This window comes from Neltuma alba, unplaced genomic scaffold, assembly GCF_004799145.2.
Source record: "Neltuma alba isolate B1F8T4 unplaced genomic scaffold, ASM479914v2 tig00006960_pilon, whole genome shotgun sequence".
Classification (NCBI taxonomy): Eukaryota; Viridiplantae; Streptophyta; class Magnoliopsida; order Fabales; family Fabaceae; genus Neltuma; species Neltuma alba.
The window spans coordinates 1-25,689 of NW_021634636.1; the positions used below are offsets into that span (position 1 = coordinate 1).

The 25,689-nt window shown below is 33.8% G+C and overlaps 2 protein-coding genes, 1 long non-coding RNA gene and 2 pseudogenes across 4 annotated transcripts; 3 read left to right on the forward strand and 2 right to left on the reverse strand.

Moving 5' to 3' along the window:
* Positions 1-433: 433 nt before the first annotated feature.
* LOC114751515 (uncharacterized) lies at positions 434-1,010 on the reverse strand (annotated as a pseudogene).
* A 3,480-nt stretch (positions 1,011-4,490) lies between these two features.
* LOC114751514 (uncharacterized) lies at positions 4,491-20,402 on the reverse strand. The gene is made up of 3 exons (XR_003740755.1): positions 20,324-20,402; positions 5,261-5,266; positions 4,491-4,501 (listed from the first exon to the last, which is right to left on the reverse strand). It is a non-coding gene; the product is annotated as an uncharacterized LOC114751514 (long non-coding RNA).
* Positions 8,673-10,291, forward strand: LOC114751511 (GATA transcription factor 9-like; annotated as a pseudogene).
* Positions 18,175-19,307, forward strand: LOC114751513 (uncharacterized). The gene is made up of 3 exons (XM_028940180.1): positions 18,175-18,282; positions 18,527-18,589; positions 18,995-19,307. The coding sequence occupies exons 1-3, from the start codon at positions 18,202-18,204 to the stop codon at positions 19,208-19,210; spliced, it is 360 nt and encodes a 119-aa protein (XP_028796013.1). The 5' UTR covers positions 18,175-18,201; the 3' UTR covers positions 19,211-19,307.
* Positions 20,349-23,935, forward strand: LOC114751512 (nuclear pore complex protein NUP35-like). 2 transcript variants are annotated; one of them, XM_028940179.1, is made up of 4 exons: positions 20,349-20,435; positions 21,172-21,802; positions 22,617-22,728; positions 23,201-23,935. In XM_028940179.1, the coding sequence occupies exons 2-4, from the start codon at positions 21,225-21,227 to the stop codon at positions 23,492-23,494; spliced, it is 984 nt and encodes a 327-aa protein (XP_028796012.1). In that variant the 5' UTR covers positions 20,349-20,435; positions 21,172-21,224; the 3' UTR covers positions 23,495-23,935. The 2 variants fall into 2 exon arrangements, with proteins under 2 accessions (XP_028796012.1, XP_028796011.1); XM_028940178.1 differs by having other exon boundaries at positions 20,352-20,435; positions 21,193-21,802.
* The last annotated feature ends 1,754 nt before the right edge of the window (positions 23,936-25,689 follow it).

A 25,689-nucleotide genomic window follows, 5' to 3' on the forward strand; every position in this document is an offset into this window, starting at 1 on the left:
CTCTCCCGTGACAAATACAAGCTGCTTCTCCGAAAAAAAATAGAGGTCATAAGCAGCAGTTCAAGACACAACATATTATAATATACATACAATTGTGTCTGTATGTATATATTTCAACGAAAAACTGCCATGTCACCTTTTGGCAGTTCCAGTGATAAACGAGATTTTTTCATCTAACACAGAGTCAGAGAGATGAAGTTCATTGCCCTAGTTCAAATACCATATATAATACAAGTCCATGCAATAATCAGAACTTAGTTTTGATTGTATCTGACATGTGAGTTTCAGATGCGGATCAAAAATTCTGATTGTACACGCACACATATATATAGCATGTAAGAATTTGAGCAGAATAATTAGCGCCAGAAGAAGATATAAAATATATATATAATATATTATATATTATCCAGCAGAAGAAGAGAATCATTATCCCTCAAGAGAAATTAAGCTGAGGGATGCAACTTGAACTCCTTGCAAGGCTTCCTTTCTTGTTATCATTATTGCTGTCTCTGGGGTTTAAAGGACCTGACTCTTCTTCCATCAAGCTTTTGCTCTTCTTCAGCATCTCCTTCATGGCTTGAGCTTGAACCAGAACAGGAAAAGCCCGTCCATACTTGTTGAAATTAACACACGCGCTTATGTGTGCGTTTAGGGCTTCCTCTTTCCTCCCTCCATTCTTCTCCAGCTCTTCCTTCACTGCCTCAGCACACAGCCCACACACCACTTCCCCACTTCCCCAAGTACTTGTCCCTCACGCGCTCTATGTACTCCGTCGTGAACTCCTCGCTCATCCCACAGCACTCACACTTGGCGTCTTCAACCTCTGATATTGGTGGCAGTGCCTTCTGATCTTGGATTTCTTCCTTGCAGATCTCGTAGGATATGTCCGACACCGTTCTTTGAAGGTTGTTGCTGGACTTGGACATGTTGCAGGGTGCCATATAGTAGTTCTGCAGACAAACGAAGTACGAGGTAATAAAGACTAAATTTTTTGATGATCTGCTGAACGGGTTTTCGAGGATAACTGTAGATGACAAGTTACAGTCTGAATCGTACAATATTTATAGGAGATTGTATGGATGATGGGAGCTGAGATGTCAGTTTTCTCAAGTCGTGAACTTGATAGAACTTTTGAGAAGCCATTTATGAAGAAAGCAACATGGGGTTCAGCTTTTTAACTTTATATTTGTGGCTGATGAACATTAAATAAGTAAGTTGCATTATTTGTGTTTAACGTGCAAGTTTTGGAGCCGTTACTAAGAAAAGGCAGTGTCATCACTTTACCACCTTAGCATAATACAAGTTGATAAGGGTATTCACATGCTGGAAGGCCTGGTGGGTTGGTGGTAAAGGTAATTAATTATTAGAAGATAAGGGCTTAAATATAATGAGGGTCCGGGGTTTCGTCCACAACGAAAAGTTGAAGATCACGAGCAAGTGAACGAGCAACAGTGAATGAATGAAAAAGCGGATGGAGTTAGTTGGAATGAGGAAAAGATATTAGGAGGAAGACGAAGGAGTAGTCTCAATCTGATATAGCTGGGTTCATCATGTAGTAGTTGTGGATATGGATGATTGATCGTGTAAGCAATACATAAGCAATGAAATATAATAACCAATCTACGTATTCTGAGGAATATTCTAGAATTTGTAGAGTTTTTTGTTTGGTAGCACCAGTATCCATCTATTGGAGGCATTCCCGTCTGAGAAATTATTGGGCACGAAATGTGAACGCTTCTTCTAATAGAAATTCAAACCTGAGTTTGTTATGTTGTGAGGAACTAGCCATGATATTTGTGAGCTCTCTGTCTTAAAAAAAAGGTTCATTTGTTTTGAGAGCTGACTAATACTCCTCTAATCGTTAATATAAACCTATTGTTAAGTTAATTTTTGGTCTTAAATATAAGACTTATTTATCATATTTATCAGTTTTTCTTAATTTATCCCTATGGATATTCTTTCAACTATAATCAAGTAAGTGAGGGAGAAGGATATTAAGAAAGATGATTATGGTGTTTTAAAAAAAAACATGTCATATTTCTTAATTAACTAACTTACCTAACTTTCTTAATTTAATCAAATTAGTTAAATATGTCTTATATTAAGGACTAGAGGAGTATTATATTAAAGGAGATTGCCAGGTAATAAGATCCTTTTTTTTTTTTTTAGTTTAAGGCAATAAGATCCTTATGTTAATATTTGGAGAAGAAGGGTGTCCTAATAATAATGCGTCCTTATCATAAGAAAAATGCATAGTCCACTGATAAGTTATCAAAATACACGAGAACCGAGAGGATAGAGGAAACAAGCAAATATAGCATAGCAGTCTTCTGTTTGCAATCCAAGTGTTGATATAAATTCCAGTGGATACGGAGCAAATCAAACGACCAAACAAGATTCAAGTCTTAATGCACACTACTTCAACTCTAACATTTTTAATTTACTGCTGCCATCAAACAAAAGATCAGTTCATGAACATAAAGCAGATGCAATGAGCATTCTGCTCTTCATTCAGCTCTTTTCGGCAGCCCCATGCTTTGAGAGACAGATTCCACCTTGAAGGCAAGCAAAGCCCTAAAATGAAAGAATGAGGAGAAATCAATGGAAAACTTGGAAACATTGAATTCGAACCACCAGTTCAGCCAGTCCAGTAGAGGCAAACCAAAATAATGATTATTATCTTAAAAAAAATACAAGCAGACCTGTCCTCCATGATCTCATTTAATATGAGTAAATTATATAGAATTAACAATTTAAGACAAACTTAATGAGTTAGCTACCATGTCTTAGTTCTTATGAATTTGTTAAAATGACTTATACTAATCTGGTTGTTAATACAAATCACTTATAACATATTTTCGCATGCCAATGAATGCATTAAATGGACAAAATTTTTCAATTTTACCCTTATTCTCTCTCTACAATTACAAATCATGCTCATATTTCTCTGTTGTTTTTGTCTTTCCAATGAGAATTGAGTAAGGGTAAATTGGAAAATAAATATTAAATATACTATAATTATGAGTGACTTATATTTAGGACTAAAAATTTTCCCTACAAATGACTTGCATTTACGATTGTGGTGGTACTGTGGACAAAAAGGGAGTAAATGTAACTTTCATTTAGGATCAAAACTGATCTCTTGAGGAGTTAGGTAAATGTGACCTTCATTCAACTGTATCTAACACATTTTTAGTTATACATAAATGTCTTTTATTTTATCAATGGGAGTTGTGAGAGTTAATGAATATAGGTTATGGTTTAGGTTGAAAACATAAGAACAAGGGCTACGGTTCAAGACTTGGAGGTGTTTGGATGAAACCAAACCATGGTTTGAACAATAGCTTCTGGAGAATAGATTTTAGAGAGAATAGGTTCTGTGAAAAAGTGATTCTAAGAAGTGAGAGTGTTTGGATAATTGTTACCAGAAGCACTTTTTACATGTGCAAATTATAAAAAGGGCATAAGTTAATATGATAATTATATAAGGGATAGATTTTATAATATTTTGATTTGAAAAAATAAATTGTTAATGAAATAATTTTACTAACATAAAATTATAATATAAGATAATATAATTAATGTGTATATATATATTTATAAAACATAATATTAAATATTTATAGAAAAATGATTTTTTTTGCTAACAAAAAAATATTAAGAGGCGAGCTTATGAATAATATATAAGAGGTGAGCTGACAAGAAAGGGCGAAGAGGCGAGCTGAATATTGGTCAGATTCGAGCTGGGTGAGATAGAAAATAATCACTCCAAAGTGTCAGCTAGTGAAGCAAAGGAAGAAGGGTATTTTCGGTCAATGACTATTGCCTCCAATTATTACTCCGCTTCACTCAAATTTTTTTGCCTAGAAGCGACAAATTTCTGCTTCTAATAAAACCATGGTTTCACCAATGGAAACCATGGTTTTACCTGGAACCACGGTTTGAGAATTTTTAAACCTGTTTGGATGACATTTTGTGCAAACCATAGCTTTGCCTTCCAAACCATGGTTTGCTTTGTCATCCAAACAGGTCCTTGAAGAAGTGGAAAGGCTTGCTATTGACTTGTGTTTGGTGACAAGTTTGTTTAACCTTCTGCATCGTACTGGGGGTAGTGCAGACCCTACGTTATTGGACCACTTGAACCTACGATTCTCTTTATAAAAGGGCAGCCCAAGCCGTACTTTCTTATTGGGCGTATTGATGTGGGCTACCTTAAACACAAGGCCCATCACGGCCATTACCGCCACTCAAACCTGTAAAAACAAAACTAAAAAAGAACAGAGAGAGAATACCAAACACTAATTTCAAAGATATGTCGGCCTTCCAGTCTTCCCACCAAAAAAGTCACGTGCAATGCGTGTGGTGCACGTGCTGCGCCGCGTAATATTATTCACTGCTGAGACATGGGCGGCACTACGCACGTGCGGAGGAAGCAGCGAAGAAAGCTGGGCCTCCCCAATTTCCCGGCCACTAGAGGCCCAATTTGATTATTCCTTTCTATCTCAACTTATTTGAACTTTAATTTATAATCTTATTACTTTTAATCACATGATAGGGAATAGGGTCAGGTGGGATGTGACTATAGCATCTACAAATAGAATTCAAACTACTCCCAAAAAAAATAAAATAAAAAATATTACCATTTCCTTCTTCCAATGATATTTTATTTATAATTATATATCAATCCCAAATTGTTTATATTTGAAACAAAATAATAAAAATACTATTATAAAAATAAATAAAACTGTATTGTAATGTAAGACATCAAAGAAAAGTTAATATATATATATAAGAGGATTAATTTAAGAATGTGTAAATGTTGAAAAAAAAAAGACAAATTCTATTAAAAAAAAAAATGCTTGATGGTGTGAGTGGTTTAACGTTGAAGTTAAGGCTGTTGTATTGTGGTTTTGGTCAACTTTGCCATGGGCTCACATGATGGCTGACAAGTGACAACCCTCACTGCCTTTCTCACGTGCTCCGTGGGCCCCACTAATCCTAACATCTATTCCAAAACTTTTTTAAAAAATGAAGTTTTGTTTTTGGGGGGGTCCAAGAAAAGGAAGAGGTTAAAATGGAATGGGAATGGTTAACTGTAAACACCTTATCCGCTTTACCGAATGCATTAACATGGGGATTAGAGTCCCATGAGCCCTGCCCAATCCACTTGCCTCCTCTTTCATGCCCCCATTTCTTACCAACATCAACCAATTAACATCATTTGAAACTACCAATAAGGGTTAGGTCTAACAGAAAGGACTAGTCCCTCACAACGTGACAAATTAAGGTTTGAATCCTCACTGGAGAGGTGTCCACATTTAGTACCTGACAGTGTCTTGAATAGGATTGCCTCCAATAGGAGGATACCTATGCCTTAACAAAAAAAAAAACATCATTCGAAACTTTCATTCTAAAATCATAAATAATTATATAGCTCACATATATATAAATGTTGCATCTTCGTAGACCCTTTTTGACTTTAGAGACGTATATTGATCTTGATGAATTTGTTTAAGGGTTGTGAAATAATTAAGCTTGTCATTATATGATTAAAAAATTTATAAAAGCTTGTTGGCAAAAGAAATAAATTTTATGAAAGGATATAGCTTTAGCCGAACTATGTGTTTCTATCCATTGCATATAGTCTAACTACTTTTTTTGTGTGTGTAAACTATCTTTTTATTTACCTATTTATTCAAAATGCTCAATTTGCCTCTCATCCAAGTTGCAATTACTTAATTAGTCCTTAGATTCTAAGACATTCCTCCTAAAAATGATTCTCACAAAATGCTTAATAAAAAGCAAATTATATCAAAAAGTAAAGGATAAAATGTTCTAAAATAAGTTCAATGGGAGAGACTTGTAAAAAAAACCCTAAAAAAATTATTAAAAAAAAAAGAAACCTTTATATAAGAATTAGATGGCAAATTAGAATGTGATAATTTCAAGGGGAGAAAGGTTGAATGCAAATTATGATATAAGCACACATAACAATGTGTATCCGTTTAAGAGTCAACATCTCGGTGAATGCACTCTGCGTTAATTTGACCCTGTATTGATCAAAACACTCAATAAATAGTCATAATGTGAGGTTAACATTTCAATAAAAGCATTTGCAATGAGTATAATTTCAAAAATAAGAAAGTATAATTAAAAAGCTTAATAACCTCCTTTAATTTATAAACTCCACTTCTAAAATAAAGTACTTTGTAATATGAGACTTATAACACATCAATGAGGTGAGCTGGAAATTTTCTCTCAGATCATGGTCAAGACCATTTGTGTCAACTTAGAAATGACAAGAGTTATATATAAGATATACATGTTATGATGTTTTCATCAATTTAATGTTAATTTCTATTTTCATCATAAGAAATCTGTGCCTATAAAAATGAGCACAAAGGGAGAAAGAAGCAAGAGAGAATAGTAAGGAAGGAGGAGGGGTTGGAGTAGGAGTAGTGAGGTTGAGCTGTAAGCATCGTGCAAAAACGTGAAAGGAGGAATTAATAACAAGTCATGATAGGGGGAAGAAGGGTTAGAAAGTACAAATGATAATTCCACTAAAATATTGTGATTAAGTCAGAATGAAACCCTTCATTAATTCTTAATTAATTTCTTTAAGCACAATTCCCTAAGCATTAAACATTATTAGCTTCCCCCCTCTCTGTAAACTTGGACACTATTGGATGAGTGACAGCGACAAAACCTGCCACTGTTTGATTCTTTTTTTTTTTTTTTTTTGCTTTTCCTTTTTGTGCAGAGATTGATTCTTCTGGGGTTGAATTATTTTTTCCTCTTCACGTTAGTTTACCTTTAATCATTGTTAATTCATGCGTTAATAATGCACCCACCCATTCCTTAAATTAGTGGTTGTCTTCTTGCTTTGATTTGGTCTAATTAATGTGTAAGGTTATATTTGGTAAAAATTAAAAATTGTGAATTTTTATGGTTAATTAATAAAATTTTATGAGAATTCATATATAATTTGGTCATATTTTGCTACAAAGTAAATGAATGTTTTTGTTTTTGTTCTTGTTTTTTGAGATGGTGTTAATTTTTTTTATTAATTAATTGTGCTGCTGCTTGCAGTTGATTCCTTTATAGGCCACATGATTACTATTCATTTCATCAACCAAAAACACCTGTTTATGCCCATTCTTTTATTTTTCGATGTCATGTGAATTCTTAGTAATTTTTTGGACTCATTATTGTGTCTCAATTTATTAATTAAATTAACAACCTTCAGCACAAATAATTAATATATAATAAGTGTGTTTTTTAAGAAGGTAGATTTGATCAGTTCTTGCTTTACAATATCCAATATATCAACTTGCAGCTCAAATAGTGGTATCAATTTTTTTATTTTACGGGTTAATAAAAAGTCATCAAGCCCCTTCTTTTGGAACTATTATCATAAAAGTCATTTGCAATAAAAGGAGTAAAATGTAAATAACTAATGCCAAATTTATAAAGTAACAATAATTGACCACAATCCCATTTTTGTTATCTATGAACCCTTAAAAATGGATAAAAATAAAACACAGTTTTTGTTTATGGTCAATTTCTATCGCAAAGGATGATTGGATTTGTATGTGGTATGTTGATGATACCAAAAATATATAACTCATTTTGTTACATTTCTATTTTACATGTTATATGAGATTTTTTATATTTAGTATCATAACTAAAAATTATTACGAATAATATAAAACCAACATTGCCCCGGGTTACATGAATTTTCAAATGGATAACAGCATATATGAGAGGAAAAAAATAATAATTATATAAAACACACACTCAACATGATTTATTTACAGATTTTGTGGTTCTTTATATAATTATATACTACCTCCGATCCTTAATATAAGACATTGTTTGAATTTTATTTTGATCCTAAATATAAGATCCTAATCCACTTTGTCTCTATGTCTTTTTTCAAGGTAATCCTCCCAACACACTTGATTAGCAAAGATATTTTGGAAAAGACAACACCAATTTATTACAAATAACTAACTTAACTTATTTTTTTAATCTCTTCAAATTAGTGAACTAATTTTTATAATCAGCACCGCAGGTAGTACAATATTTAGCTAATAGTAATTAATATATATGAGTGTGTTATACACCAGTGTACCAAATGAGTACCATTGTTACCCAAATTGGCCAAGTTGGCCTTTTGACTGACAAAGTTATTCATTAATTTACCTAAATACAGTATAGCGTAAAAGGGGAAAAACTGAAAGCAATTCAAAGAGTAAAGAAAAACTGACATTAATTAAATTGAATGAAAGGGATTTAATGTTAATGAAGCAAAAATCAAAATTTCAAATACTGTGAATGAGAAAAATTATATTGAATGAGTTACATTGTATTTAGACTTAGTAATAATAATGCTGAAATATAAATAAATTAGCTAATAGTAGTAAATAGTAATAATATCTTGTTGAATAAATAACTTACCATACCAAATAAAAGAGAAAATAAAATAAAATAAAATAAAACTGCAGCGGCAATAACTTTACAGAACTTGCAAGTCACTTAGTATTATTATATCCATATATCTCTGCATGGAAAAGATGCTCCAATGTTGCTTAAATTACAATTTTGCCACAGCTTTACTCCTCAAAACCCCACCTCTCCCTCCTTCACTTTCGCACAAACACCCACCCACACACGGAGAGACCCCAATCCTTTCTTTCTCTTTAATTACAGCAAGCTTTCATTTTCTCACTCCTTCTCTCTACAATCATACACATTATTCGTTCATGGAAGTGCCTGAATACTTTGTCGGTGCCTACTTCGCCTCCGGAGGGGACCATTTCTCTCCGGAAAAGCGCCATTCTGACCAGAAGCCTGCCGAGCCTTTTGCCGTCGATGACCTCCTTGACTTCTCCCATGCCGACGCTATCATGTCCGATGCTTTCCTTGATAATGTCGCTGGCAACTCCACCGACTCATCCACCGGCACTGCTGTTGACAGCTGCAACTCCTCAGTTTCTCGTGTCGACAACCGTTTCTCTCCGCCAACTTTGGCCCTCGTCCCTTCGGCGATCATCAGCTATCTGGTGAACTCTGTGTGCCGGTGAGTCTTTGTTTTATCGCTAAGCTGAAGCTGCTATTGGTCAAGTTTAAATGATAAGCTCTCTGATAATTACTGGAGTTTTTTTCCCTCAGCTTTCTTTTGTCGGTTTGTGAATTTTTTACTCTCAGGTTGAATTTGTTCTTTTACGTGAAAATGTGATATGAAATGCTTTGAATTCGCAATGGAAATTTGTCTTGATTGATGGATTTATTGCAGTATGATGACATGGCGGAACTGGAATGGCTATCGAACTTCGTGGAAGACTCGTTCACCGCACAAGACGAGCTGAAAACACTCCACCTTTTATCCGGCACCACCACCGCTTCCGCATTTGGCGCCAAACCTCAGACTCCAGAATCTTCCTCCTCTTCCGAAACCCTCCCGCCTTTCGCTCCCGATGCAGCTCGGAACGCACCGTTTTTCCGTTCTGAAACTCCACTCCCAGGCAAAGCACGGAGCAAGCGCTCACGCGCCGCTCCTGGAGATTGGTCCACGCGCTTCCTCCATCTCGTAACGCCAGGACCGCACGACCAGACAACCACGACGGAAGCCAAACCGGTGCAAGCTAAGGCGACGGCAGTTAAGAAGAGGGAGAGCTCAAATTCCGATTCCTCAGGGAGGAAATGCCTGCACTGTGCCGCCGAGAAGACTCCGCAATGGCGGACAGGCCCGATGGGTCCGAAGACGCTGTGCAATGCTTGTGGAGTCCGATACAAGTCCGGCAGGCTGGTGGCGGAGTATCGACCGGCGGCTAGCCCGACGTTCGTGTCGACGAGGCACTCGAATTCTCATCGGAAGGTATTGGAGCTGAGGAGGCAGAAGGAGCTGCAAAGGCAGCAGCACCAACAACTGATGAGCCAAGCATCCATTTTCGGCGTATCCAACGGCGGAGATGAGTTCTTGATCCACCATCACGGTGGGCCCGAGTATAGGCATATCATCTAGGGACTGCGAACGCAGTAACAGTAAATTAGGGTGGAGCTCCAAGCCGAACGGGCAAACTTCTACTATTCTGGGGGGGAAACTTTTGTGTTAAAAATTTTGAATTTTTTTTAGGTCCTTCATAATTTAGCATAAGTGAGATAATTGGGGAAAAAATTGTAGAATTAATCAAGGGGAGGGCGGGGGGAGATAGGTGAAGAAGAAGCTTCATTTATTCGGTTTGTAGAATGCAGTCTTTAATAATTTTTTGGCCTAATTTGGCAAAAATCGCAGCTTTTTTTTTTTTATAAAAAAATCTATTTTGTGGGATAAAATTGGGGGCAGCCGACCTCATTCTCAAAATCAATGGGCCATGAAAATTAGTGGTAAAGGATTAAGTAGAATAATATATAATTGTCTTGAAGGACGCAAGTGTATGGTAGAATAAACATCGGAACTCAAAATCGCTGGGGGATTGCTTCATATCTTATGGATCTTATTTAAAAAAAATTGCCATATATATATACACACACATAAGAATTATCCCAGAAGAAAGGCAACTTTTTTGTTTTAATAATCAAATTGGCCAATGTTGCCTACTTCATAAGTTATTGTGATGATTCCACACTCATCATTTGAGGTTTCAAGGAAGGATATCATGGGAAAAAAAACAAGGTAATTATGCAAAATAGTGGGGGTGGAGAATAAAAGTCTAATTTCTAAATACAACATAGAAATTTTAAAATTATGCAAATTAAGGAGTTGGTTTGTATATTTGAATAATGATATATTTTACGCTTTTTTTAAATTTGTATCTAATTAAAATGATCTTTTTTTAATTAAAAATAATAATAACATGTGGGAGAACGGGTGAAAACCGAGGGAGGGGCATGGGTTTCAGTGAAATGAAGAAATGATGATGAGGGAGGGGGGCCAGAGAGTCATCGTTGTGTGTACGTAGTACCATCCTCACATTGAAATGCGTTAATATTAAATTAGAAAGGAATTATTCAACCCTTCGTGATAGGAGAGCTGCACGCTCGCTCCCACCTAGCTGGCTAGCTAACTCCCAATTTAAAAAAAAAAAAAAAAGAATTTTTCTTGAGCTAAGCCAAGCTTGCACAAATGGAGGAGGGGCAGGGTCATGTGAGAGTTAGAGTCCTTGTGGGAGGATTGAGACCCTCCTCCCTCTGTCCACCCGATCCTCGACACTTCCTCTTCTCCTTGGGCCCCACCTATCCTTCTTTCCTTTTATTTTTTTTAAAATTTGTTTTAGATATGTCTTCGCATTCAAAGAGCGTTTACAAATATATTTATAGATTATTCATCAGCAAGATTATGGCATCAACTGCAAGATTTAAACTCATAACCATGTGGATTGTAAACTAATTTCTCCTTGCTATGCTATTCATTTGTTTGATTAAATTAAAAGTGAGCGGTTAAGTACATATAGATTCAGAAGGTGTTTGGATAGAAAACAAATTATAATTTTAAAAATATTTTTATAATATACAATTAATATGTGAAAAAATTTGTTTCATTTTAAGTTATTTTGAGTAGTATTTTTTCATGTTATCAAACACCCCCTTAGCTTTTGGATCCCATTGACGAGGTGACGTACGGTCTCATTACTATAGTGCATGCGGTGCCATACATTATTAATTCGTAATCGCCATTGCTATGTCCAAAATTATAACCCAACTACTTTTTACTTCGCCTAGTAAGACAAAATACAACTGCACAATAACAACTATTTACTACCATAGTCAGTCAAAAGAGTTATATATATATATATATGTATGTATGTATGTATGAGGTGCTAGCTCTCTTTCTGTGCAACTTGTTAGTACTTTTAGAACATCATGTGACTCTGCCAAATGAGAAGAAGAGGAAAAACAAATAAAGCTAAAGCGGCAAAAGTAAAGAAAAGCAAAAACAGGGGGAGCTTTCATTTAAATTAAATCATGATAGGTATGGCTAACGGACTCATACACATATGTAAGTTTTAGAGAGAGAGAGAGAGAGAGAGAGACGAAAGGAAAGGGTACGCAAAGTACAGTGTATGTACATATATATTGAGGGTGGGTTGTGTGGCTATTGTCGGCATTTTAATTTTCCTCCATATAATAATAAATAATAAATAATAATAAAGGAATATATATATATATATATATATATATATATATATAAATGATAAAGGATATGCATGTGGGTGATGAAACCAAGCACATGCGCTACGTGACGTGCATGCCTGCTACCTTCCTTATCACACTCTTCACTGTTCCCTTCATTGATATATATATATATATATATATATATTGATATATTTCAACAATATCTATTTTTCAATCACACAATATTATTCTTATTCAAAAAAGACATAATACGAGCAAGCATATGAGTCTCTTCCTTCATTAATTTTATTCTCTCCATCTATACGTATATATTGGTTTAATTTCTGTCTACTAGCAAGATAAGGACCAACACATCAACTGTATAAAATTAATTATTTTTCAGTTAGATTTTTTTTGGTATGCAAGATTGGTAATTAACCTAAGTTGGTTATGTATTAATCATTTTTTATGTCTGTTTAATGAATTCAAACATGCCATGTAGTTTTTTCAATGTCAACAACAAAAATTAGGTTTGTTGTCAATAGCCTTGCAAACTAAAATTTGTTTTGATTTTGGTTTTTGAAATTTGATTTCATTTTGGTTAGCCTAAATATTTTTGTTTTAGGAGCTAAAATCGGTGATTTCAAATTTCAAAAACAAAATCGAAATGAGGTCAAATTTCAAAAGCTAAACTAATACTAATCCCAAAACTTCTCTATAAATCAGAGGTTGCAAATTTTATTCTGTTCGTGACATCAGTTACTTAATGTCCACCCCTTTCAATAAAACAAAATAATTTGGTTTGTTGATTTGATTCAAAGTTTAATAGATTATGGGAAACAAAATCCAACGTAAAATGAAAAGGGAAGTGCCGTGAATAGGACTATGTGGACTTGTGTGTTAGCAATATATATAGGATTCAATATTAATAAATTAGATAACAGACAAGAGGAGATTGTATGAATATTTTTCGACAGATATACGAATATTTTAATTTAATTTAATTTCTCTTTAACTCTATTATTGTGATCAGTTTATAACTAATGAAGTTTTAAATATACTATGCCCATTCTGAAAGCATCTTTCCACGTTCTGTTATTCTAAATTAATTACTTTATACATGGAATGCTTCTTTTTGCTATCATTTCGTCCATTTGCTCTTATTTCTTTTGAACCCTTCAGTTTTCTGACCACATCAGAGTTCTCCTATGTTACTTTTTTTTTTTTCCTTTTTACAGTTATTATATATATATTCCCATTCAAGCCTTTTGCATTGGACTTTAATTTTTATGGTTTACATATATGTATGTACTCTTCTATACATACCAACCATATGCTATATATAGTCAAATTAATTTATATTGTAAAGAAAATAAATACATATCGCTAGTTAGTCATTTATTAGTGCCGTAATCAATTAATGATCTTGAAGTAATTAGAGTATTCTGATAATAATAAGACGATTTTGTCTGATTAAGGGAAAAAATAGAGGTTTAAGTGGTTGTTTATGCGTTAATAGGAGCAAAAGTGTTGTAAAAAGTAGAGGCATTACAATTGGGCAAAGAGGTACGGTCAAATTGAGATGTTCCTAGAGATTCTACACGTAATTTATAAAGCACGTACCATAAAAATATACATTTAATTTGTTTGATTAAACTTTGGATTAAGGATATATCAATTGGACTTGGTGCAAATAAAGTTTAATTTGGAATCATCTCACCAATCGAGGCTTCTTTTTTATACTACTCTGGTCCTTAATACCAGTCACTTGCAACTCCTTTTTGCATACTAAAAAGGGTTAACATTAGTCTCTTAAATTTGTTTTTATTTTGGTTTTGACCCCTCTAGGGGCAAAATAGCCTATGTTTTTATTGAATTATGAGGGATTAATATTTTAAATAAAAAGAAACTTAAGAGACAAAAACCAAAATAAAGATAAATTTGAAGGAACAAAGTTTGTATTAACCCTATTAAGAAATGTATTAAATTGACAAGAATTTTCAAGCTTATCCTTATTAAGATTTTTCTCTCTTCATTTACAAATCATTCTCATATCTCTCCATTCTTTTTCTTTTTCAAATAAGAATTAAATAAGGTTAAAATTAAAAAATAAGTATTAAATATACTACAAATGACTTATTACATTTAGAACCAAAACTTTCCCCTACAAGTGACTTATATTTAGGAGAAAAGTGGTACCTTAATGAAACTAACTAATAACCAATTATTTTCATCGACACCTAATTTGAAGCCTTGAACAGAGTGGGAGAAGGTCAAAACCTTGTAACGTAATTACTGATTAGATGAGTTTAATTGCTTGTGTAGGTCATTTAAATGGGGTTAGTTGAAAGTTTAAGATTCATTATTTATTATTAAATCAAGTACTAATTTAATTAGCATCATATATACTTTTTTAATCTGAATAAGTGAATTAAAAATTACTATATGTTCTGATTACAATTTACATGTCAAGTATATTAAAAGTTTCAACTTCTGTAATAGACTTATTATATATGAAATATTGAAGTCTAACTATTAGACGTTAATAGAAATATAGACTTAAGAGTTTCATTCTCTTTTATAACAATGCAGAGATGATGAAAATTGAAAGGGTAATATTTCAAAATTTTTGCGACAAAAATATTTCAAAATTCATTACCAAAAATCTTAGGGAAAATATAAATTGGGTAAAAGAGATTATGACAGATAATCCCAAGTTGTTATTGTTGTTGTTGTTGTTGTTATTCATTCAACGAAAACGCGCGAGGTTGGTGACCCTTAGTAGAAAAATTGCGTTTGTTTATCGTAGTAACAAAACGAATTAAAAAATTGATTGTATTGCTATTAATTTAGATTCAACTAAAATCATCAATTCGCATGCAGATTAAATACACTAAAAATTTGGATATATTAGTTAACTTGATCCTTATGGGCCTAATCTACTTGTATGACAATCGCTTCACGTGGGTAAAGATAATAAAATGTGTAATTTTATTCAAATAGCATCACCTTCTGATTCGAAGTGGTTGAACATGATATATAGATCTGGCACACACTCGTTAATTAATTATAAACAAGTTATATAGATAATAATAAATAATAATGACCATAATAACATTGGACAATAGAGCTATGTAATACAAGAAGGATAGCTCCAAATTCAGAAATAAATAGAATCAACTAGGATCATGAGGCTTAAATTTCAACTGCAAATGTGTATATGTATAGTTAATTATATTGTAGCATCTACCAGTCTACATATATAAACTGAAAAAGCTGTGTGTTTGAATCACTTTGGCAATTGCCAAGAAAGCAAATGGCTTCCTGGTCTCTGTGAGATTATTTTAGCTTTTATATCTGTGTGTGTGTACAAGTATAAATAAGTTAAATGTCCATGCCCTAGCTGTAACGTCATTTGACTATAGTTGCCTATAGCTAGCTAATAGGTATAGACGTATAGTATATATTTCATATGGCCACAAGAAACTTAATTATTATATTGTTGTGATTCACTGTCATAACTTAAGCAATAATAATCATAATTAAATAGCCGAATCTTTGTGATATATAGTGTCGACATGACAATAATTAAGTCTGAAATTTGGTGATCAAAATGATTAAATTATAAAGACAAGTGTTTTGAATTAGCATATATTTGTCTTGTGCGTGCGTGCATGTGTAAGAGACCAAGGGAATTGCTTTCAAACATTTCTATTTTTTTTCCCCAATTCCTATAATGTTGTAACATGCATAGGCACTAATCAAAGTCTTCACATTTTCGTGGAGAGATTTTTCTAAACTTTTTTTTAATTATTATTTAAGATTGTTTGATGAGAGGTTTTCTTTTTGGTCAAATGTATGATGAGATGATTACAAGGTTGACTAATTCAAGTGATAAGAATGCGATGGATGGATATAGAGAGGTTTAATATTTATTCAAACCTTCATACACAGAATTGTGCATTTTCCCCTCTTTCTTCGTTTAGAAATGAAAGGGGTATGTAAGAGTGATAAAGTCAATTTGCAGTAATTCCTAAATCTTCTGGTTCTTGGTCACAAGCACGGTGAGTTTGCTTACTAAAAAAAAACAAAGAAAGAAAATCCTCCAGTTTAGAAATTGCCACCAGGTATGGTGTTTGGGGGAACTAGTTTTGATACTTATTACAGATATGAGTATTATAATACTTATCGCTACAGTAAAATCTAACATATATAGAATCAGTTTTAATGGTTGAGATTTAAAATTTTCAACTAGTAATTTTCAAATAAAAAATTATTTTTTAAAAAACTTACAATTAAGAGATTATATTTATTTTGGATTATATGCCTATTTAAAGAAAATTTTTTTTCAAACATAAAAAATATTAAATATTAAATCCCAACCATCTATATATTAAATTTGAATGATCGAGATTCGATAAGTATCATGTTGTTTATCACTACAAGGAGCATTGAAACTGGTTCCATGTTTGGCTGGGCATTTTTTCCATGCTTAAGGCCTTCTCATGGTTCATTTGGTATAAGGAAAATGAAAAAAAAAGGGAGAAAATTTTTTAATGGCATCGCATTTTAAAAAAATTTTAAATTAAAGAAGTGAAGTTAAAAGGCTTTAATTAATTTTTAAGATTAGTATAATCTTTAGTCCTTTAAATTTACTCTCATTTTTAGTTTTGGTCTCTCAAGTTTCAAACAATAAGTTTTAATCCTTCAAATTTCTTTTTATTTAAAATATTTATCCTTATGATTCAATAAAAAAAACTAAACCATTTTACACGGACCAAAACCTATGACTTTAAATTTGAAGAACCAAAACCAAAATGAAAACAAATTTAAAAGATCAAAACTTATATTGACCCTAATTTTTATTATTCTTTTATCTTACGTCTTCTGTTTATTAAAATTTTAAATCCCTACTTCTCCAATCTTTTAAATCGAACTCATTCAAATTTTTTATTCTCTCCATTTTCTCAATCTAAACATAGGTTAAGTGTTTCTTTACGTTTAGCGCAAAATCTTTTTTTTTCCCTCTCGGCTCACTGAATTGCATTCTTATCTCTCTCTCTCACTCACACACACACACACACAAAGAGATCAGAAAATAGAAGCTGGCAAAAAAGGTTTCCTAATTGGACGAGAGAGTTGGGCTTTGCAGGTGTACCCATTTTGAGAAGATAAAAGTTTCTCGGCGGATGAGATTGTTATACTCTATCTCATCTGCAAACGTGAGAGTCCAAATAGAAAAGGGGCTCTTATGAGTGGGTTATCATCTTTGGAAGAATGGGAAAATGGGAAACTATGTTTGCTACGCTAATGATAAAGTTGCACATTAAGTGTAGATTATTCGCAGTTAATTATTACGAGCAACAGTTTATATTAGATGAAAGAGGTGACATATCTATATCTATACACACACACACAAGAAGTTGTATAAACTTAATAGCTCAAGGTTTTGGGTTAAAAGAAAATCAGGTACGTACCACTGACTTATGCATATAATTGACTTTTTCTCAGTCTAATGAATCGAAGCAGAAGGCCTAGAAAGATCTTCTAAGTGTATAGCATCCTCCTTGGCCAACGTGAGAGTACATAAAAGAGAGATAAATCCACAGGCACATCTACACCTATACATGAACTGGAAATTAATGAAATTAAGCTGGCGAAATCGGAAAGACAAGCATGAATGGTGGGAGCCAAAGTAAAGAGATCGACCTGGTGAGTGAATGAAAATGAAAGGCCCCCTTTTTGTTAATGGCCACAATTAGTTAGTATGGATCTCCAATCCTAAAGCAAAGTTTGATGAACAATTCCACACAATATTGACTCTACGTGATCCCAACCTCATGTTTACCTTTGCCTTTTGCTTTTGCTTTTGCTTTTTGTGTTTTGCTTCTCATCAGTCCACACACTCCGTGACCCTATTTAATTCAATATCCAACCTCCATCCTCTATTTTCCTCTTTCAATTAATATAGCACGTATGGATGTCAATGTACAGTGTAATCAGCTAGCTCTATAAATAGGGATTGGATTGAACTGATGATAACATCATAAGTTTTGGATATGGGCTGCAATTTATGTGTTACATATGGCAAACAGGAATACTACTCGTTGCTCCATTGAACTTGAGCCTAGGACCTTAAATGAAGGCCAGCTCTCTCAAGCCAGAGTACTTACCACTTACTTTCCCTCTTAATTTTCGTTGTTTAATTTCTTCTTTCACCTTTCACTTCTTCCCCCACAATATTCCCACTTTTTGTGCATGATATGGTATATGGACTACTGACAGAAAGCCTATCAGATATATAATGCATGCATGTGTGCTTAGTTTTACATCAGAGGAATGGTTTTTGATTTCTTATGTGAAGCTAAACATGCTTACAAAGAGAGTAACCTGTCTTTTCTTGATGCAGAAAGTAGCTGAAGATGTGATGCAGAAGATGGAACCAATGGAAGCCTCTTGTCTTTTTACAGAGGTAATTAGTCCACTCTGTATTTACTTCAAGAACCAGCTACACACACACACACACTACATTTATTCCTTAATATCAGAGCCAGTTTGACTTTCAATTTGGTCCTAAATATAAGATCCCAATTTACTTTGTCTCTCTTATTTATTTTCAAAGTAGTCATTGTAATAGTTTTATATGTTAAAGATTCCGTCAAGTGGTAGTTCTAGTTAATATACATAATTAGTAAAGATATTCTAGGAAAAATAATACCAATTCATGACAAATAACTAACTTAACAAACTTCTTTGATCTATTCAAATTAGTCAACTAGGTTTATATTAAGAACCAGAGGTAGTATATATATACATATATACTGTCTCTCTTACATTAACTTGAAGAATGGTCAAAGCGATGAATATGTGGATGAAGGGACTGGAGAATTCAGAAGAAGAGGTGATCACGGTGTTGGATGAAGGAGAGGAAGTAGTTGAGAAGCCAGTCGGCTGCCTAGAGAAGATTGAAGACATCATAGAAGAGAAAGCTTGCAATATCAGTCTGTACCCCTCAGTCGTCGTGGTTGATTCTCCATCAGATGATCAACTACTTCATATTCACCATCACGAACCTCTTTCTGCTCCTTTTTGATTGTCTCTGCATATCATATATTTGTAATAAAGCCCCCCTTGTTTTCCCGGCTCTCTTGTAATAAATTTATGAGCAAGCAGAAACTTTAATGTGATTATTTCTGGAGTAGCAGTACTTGTAAAAACTAATCTGTGATGATGAGCTCTAACAAAGAAAGGAAATAGTTACTTTAGTAGAGATTGATGCCTAACTTTTACAGAATCTTAAAAAAGATAATGACATGAGATTGATGGGATTCACATGTTATGTTGGTAATTGACTTTGAATTGGAGGTCACAGGCAGAGGCAGTGGGAAAGCTTCTAGCTAGCTAGTTGGATGTATCATTGATAGTACATAAAAATTACTGCTATAACTATGTATGTCACGGGTCCAATCCACAGGAGTCGTTAGTCTTTCAAGTGATTCCGGGCCAAGCCTGGCCTGGCCCGGCCCGAATTTTTTTGCATAATAAAAATTTATCTAGTTAGATATTTGAATAGTGAATTTTAAGTTATATTTAATAATATTTGAATGTGGAAATATCAAATATGTATTGTGAACATGCAAATCTATCATTTGTATTTCTTTTGCAATTGATAACTCCTTTCAAATCATTTATAAGTTAACGTCTGATTTTTTATTAAAATCATTCTCCGATTGTTATTGGTAATTACAAATGAAGCGGAAGCTTTGTCATGGAGGGATAAAATTTTAAAATGACGCACGTATATTGAGAGAATATGAAAATTGCAGTGCGAGATATTTTAATTTTAATTTTATAGATGTATAGTGATATTTTTTATTCTTAGGATTTAATTTTTGGGAGAATTACTATAAAGTTTTAAAAACAAGATTGAATCATCCTAAAAAATTCGATAATAATTGAGGAGCATGTAATGATAAATTTTAATAAAAAGTGACAATAAATTTACATGTTATTACTATTTTTGATAAGTAATCCCACCTTGGTTTATTGGGGTCAACTGTTTTGTGTCTGAATTCGAAAACGACAACTGCGATGGAAGTTGCTCCGGACACATCCGTGTCGTTTCAAGCTGAAGCCCACCCCATTCTGGGACATATAAATAACGGAGCGGGCCTTAGGGTTTTCAAACGGTCTAATTGAAAGGAACGTTGGGAGGGAAGGTTCTTGGAAGGTACATACAGAACATATTCAAGCAAAGAACCCCTCCCAATTTCATAACCACAATCGATCACATCGACCTCTTCCGCCAATTCCACAAGGTACTCTCTTCTTCTCTCCAATTCGATATGTCTGAGTGCTTGTCTATGCTGTTTGCTTCCTTAGAAAACCCCGTAAACCATTGAAAAATTAGAATACCATGTTTGCTCAGAGATTTTCGCGAACTAGTGGTTTTAATTATATGAGGATGCCGGCGCTGCATTCGAAAGCACAGCTTGTCCTTACTTATAGACTTGGGTGGATTCTTAATGGAATTGGAGTTTTTTAATTTACTGTTTCCCGAAGAACCATGTAGGGGATTATAGCTCGTGGTTTTAAATTGCTAATACCTTCTTTACCTACGAGTCTTGTTGTTCTCTTTTATTTGTAATTGATGACTTTTACCCTCCACCTGGATTGTTCAATACGTGTTACTAACTTTTGCACTTTGTATGTGCTATTTATGGTTCCTATGCTTGATGAAATAGAATATGGCTAACGCATTAGCTGCTCAGGTTGTTTTATATGCTTTTATTACCCAGTCTGAGCAATAACTTTGTAATTTTGTTGAGTTTAGCTCATCTCCATTAGTCTATTTAATATTTATCACCGAATTCTGAGTGTCCTGTTCTAAGCTACGCTTTTTCAGCCTAATTGATGATAAGACATCTATTTGGTTAGATTAAACTAATTTGCCCGCGGGGCCACCCTCTCTCTCTCTCTCTCACACACAATCCATTTTTGTTAGTTCTCTGTGACAGTTTGCTGTACAATCTAAATTGACTTGTTGAGGTTAAGTATCTGATAACTGGTATGCAGCCATCACTTCCTTTCCGTGTAAAGAACACAATATGAGCACTGTTGTGCAAAGAACCCCAAGATCAGGCAGGCAGTCATTATTCTTCCAAGATTTGGCTTCACCTGTTTCAGCTCGGAGAGGAAAATTTTCAAGTCCAGGTCAGGCAGCTGCAGCATCTTCTCTATGGCGTGAGAGCACTAGCGTTTCAGACCTCCCACCACCTCCTATTTACACCTTAGAAGATAGATCAGATATTTCTCCTGAATCAGGCATACCAGATTACCAAATATCTCCTGAAACTAAGTCTGATCCTAGAAGTCCAATCCAAACTGTGAATAGGGAATTTTCAACTCCAGCCAAAAGCAAATCAGAGGCCAGTACATCTTATGCTTTAAAGGGTGTTCAGCAGAACCAGCAGAGCTCACCAGGCTTGAGTTGGTGGTCACCTACGTCTGCAAAGAGTGGTGGTGAACAAGATGAGAAGGGAAGGAGTTCACCAGTTGAGGGTGTAGTCCAGTCGGGTGCTCTTGTCACTGTTCCTCCTCCAAGGGAAGTTGCAAGGACAGATGTTCAGCGAAATTCCTTGCCTGCAGGGAATCATAATGAAGGGGAGTGGATAACTGTTTATGGGTATTGTCTTGACTTTTAACTTTGGTGCTAGAATTTTACCAATTGCTGCTATTTTTTATTTATCTTTTTTGATTTTATTGAAAGCATTACTGGACTGGTAGACATGCTGAATTGGTTTAGTTTTGATAGTTGCTAAGGTTAAAACAAAATTCCAGTCATTGACCAAAAAAAAAAAAATAACCCAGTCAAGAGAGATTTATTGGCATATTGGTTGTAGATTCTATCTTAAACTAAGTTCAGAAGATTTTAAAACTTGTGCATAGCTGGTGCTTTAAATAATTTAACTGAAACGATAGTTGTCTCTATTTTTTCAACAAAAAACTTGTCTTCATTCGTTTTCTATTCCTTATGTGGCCTTTGGGAGTGAAGGTGTCGAATCATTTTGCCTGAATGCGATTCATGGGCTGATGGAACCCAGAAACAATTTTTTTAAGATCTTTACGGCCATGATATTCTTGTTATTAAATCATTTTAGACAAAAACAGGTATTAGATTAGGAAATGAAGGAGTTGCAATAGCAGAAATGAGATATTCTCCTGGTAGAAACCAAAGATTACAGAAGCCAGAACGAATAAGAAAAGCATAACATCTGATTTTTCTTGGTTTATAGACGCACAAGCATAATGAATCATGCTTGTGGATACTAAATAACTTAGGTAAACAAAATATTGCTATGCTAATTGGGGCATCTTTCTTGCCTAGCTGGCAGACAGTTAATCTGGGGTATGCCCAATTGTTTAATTAATAGCATTTACTTTCTTTATCATATCCCATGGACGTATTTGTTACAAAGCTTTTTCTCTGCACCTGGCAGGTTTTCTCCTGGGGACACTAATTTAGTTTTAAGAGAGTTCGAAAAATGTGGTAGAATTTTGAGACATGTTCCTGGTCCCAGGGATTCTAACTGGATGCACATCTTATATCAGGTTGGTCTTCTTTTCTCAATTAAACATCATAAATAGATTTTTATTCCAAAGCATTAGTTGCATGCTGCATTTTTTTTCCACTTTTGGTCACCATCAACATAGTTTCATCAAGCGGCAGCCCCGTTGCATGTCATGAAGATGTTTTTCAAATAGGAATGCTTATCTATGACATTCTTCACCGGGGGTAAAATCTGATGGACGGCCATAAGAATTTTTTTTAAATAAATAATTTTATTAATAGTTAAGAGATCCAAGCTATAACTGCATGGGAGTCATCAGTTTATCTATTATTATTTTATGAGCTATGTGCAGACCAACTCTGTCACCTGTCCAAACACTGCATTTTGTACTTCCATGAACTATGATTATGAAACAATCATCTTGGAAGAGTAGTATACCTGTGTGATCCTCCACTACTTATGTAGTGCTTCACAACTATAATATTAATTTTAAACTTCATTTACTAATGCAGAACCAATCTGATGCTCAAAGGGCTCTAAACAAGAATGGGATGCAAATTAATGGAGCCCTGATAGTGGGTGTGAAGCCTTTGGATCCCTTGCAACGTCAAGCTTTAAATGAAAGACTTGCCAATCAGGAATTTATGCCCTTACCTCCACTGTCTGCTAGAGCAACCGAAGGGAACACATTCAGATCTCCTCCTTATATTCAGAATGGCAGTACAAGCACTCGGCAAGCAGGTGCAATTGCTTCCCCGGCAAAATCCGTGGTTTCAAAAATAATGGATTTGATGTTTGGTGTCTAGAATAGTTGTTCTTGTGAACCAGGCTATATCAAGTGTTTTATTGTAACCAAGTAAATAGGCTTTACAGCTCATCGTGTGTCATTCAAGTGTTTTGTCATGTCTTGTGCATCAGAGTTAAGTTGGGGAATTTTTATGACAAGGATCTGAGCTATGAGGAATTCTGATATCTTACTATTGCATTAGTGGCTACCTAGATCAACTTTGGGAACATAACCTACATACTTGTAATATTCCAGGTGATGTGATCTTGCTCATAGTCAATACATGAAACGAAACAATTGGAACTGTATTTTCTTATAAATTGGCCAGAAGATTTCTTGCTGGCGTTATATAGAACTCAGAAACTTTCCATATTTTCCATGCATGAACCGTTGACGGCGGATCCATTTTTATTTTTATTTTTTGTTTCAAGTACCATCATGTTGTATGTATCTTGCCAACTAAAATAGAAGCCACTTTGATGTCATGCTTCAAGGTATGTCACATATACAGGGCGATGTTTAGTACAGATATCATTTTAAAATAAAGTCTCATATTACATTGTTTTTATTTTTGGCAAAATTTTATCAAACGTGACCGACCACTTTTAAGTGATACTACCAAACATTTAGAGTCGGGAATATGGATTAGGGCTTGTGGGTCAGTCTGCCAACCCGCCATAAAAGAGTGGGTTAGGGTTGGCATTTTGCCAGCCCGTCAAGATGCGGGTTGCTCTAGCCCACACCGCATAATCCATGGGTTGTGATGGGTTAGCCTGCAGGTTGGCGGGTTGGTCTGCTTAACCCTCCACTTTTTTTTTTTAATTTTTCATATAAATAATATGTTATTATATTTGAAAATTTTCTTCTTATTTACATTTCAATTTTCATGTTACATAATACATATATATATGTAAACAAAAAATATTTTTAAAAAAATAAGCATACTATATTTATAGCAAAACTTTAATAACTACAATCAAATATAAGACAATATTTATTACGGAAAAAAAAGTGTTTTAAAAAAACATGGTAAATGAACTTTTAAAAAAATTAAATAAATGCACTTCTAATTTATTAAGAGATAGTGTTTTGTATCAAACATGGCGTTTGTATGAAAAAAATTATAAAATTTATCACTTGATAAGTTGATGTTGAATGTTAATCATGTAAAATATTTATAATGTATTATTTTATATTTATATTGACTATTTTAAAAGTGGTTAAACATCATTTATACTTGTGATTGCTTTTAAATTTTTAGATCACCATTTATTATTTTTAAAAATAAATAAAAATAAGATTTGAAAATTGAGAATTTTAATAATAATAAAAAAGCCAGCCCGCCAACTCACTGTGGCGGGTTAGGGTTGGGGTTTTTTCAACCCGCCAAAATGCGAGCTGCTCCAACCCACACCGCATAACCCGTGAGTTGTGACGGGCTGGCCTGTATTCCCAGCTATACAAAGATTTATGTTTTAAATATCATAATATCTGTTGGTCAAAAGGTCACATTATCCGACAACAAATTTAAGAATTTCAATAAAATCACACTACTAATAACCTGTAAGCAGGATCGTTTTCTATAGATTTATTTCTTTTTTTTTTTGGTGACATATAGATTTATAATTTAACATTGTATCATTGCATCTCTTAAAAATTTACTAATAATTTTTTTTGGGTCAAAAAATGTACTAATCATTTAATAACTTCAACATAATTTGAATTCAATTGGCTTACTAACAAATGTTTGATTGGTTCCAGAGCAATCAATCTTCCTTGCTTCCGAGGAGGAAATAACCTCACTTTCTATATTACCTTTTTATTTTTCGGCAAAAATTTGGAGATAGCTCCTCTCCAATCAGTGGACACATGACTTCGACAGCAAAGCGTCGAATTGAATTTGATATTTGGTTTTTATGTTTTTTAAAATTTAAAAGTATATGTTAAAATTTGATTTGAATTAGTTTATCATTCCAGTGGAGCGAAGAAAAAAACATAACGGAGAAAAACAAGTCCAACAATATATTTTATGATTTACCTGAATCTTTACCAGACTAGAAAAAAGGGTAAAAATTTTAAGGACCGGATGTAATATTATTAATAGTTTCTTTGAAATACACTACCTCTCCGGTCATAAATATAAAACTTTTTTTGTAGTATAATTTATACTATAAAATGAATCTTACGTTTAGAACCGAAGGAGTAATTAACAAT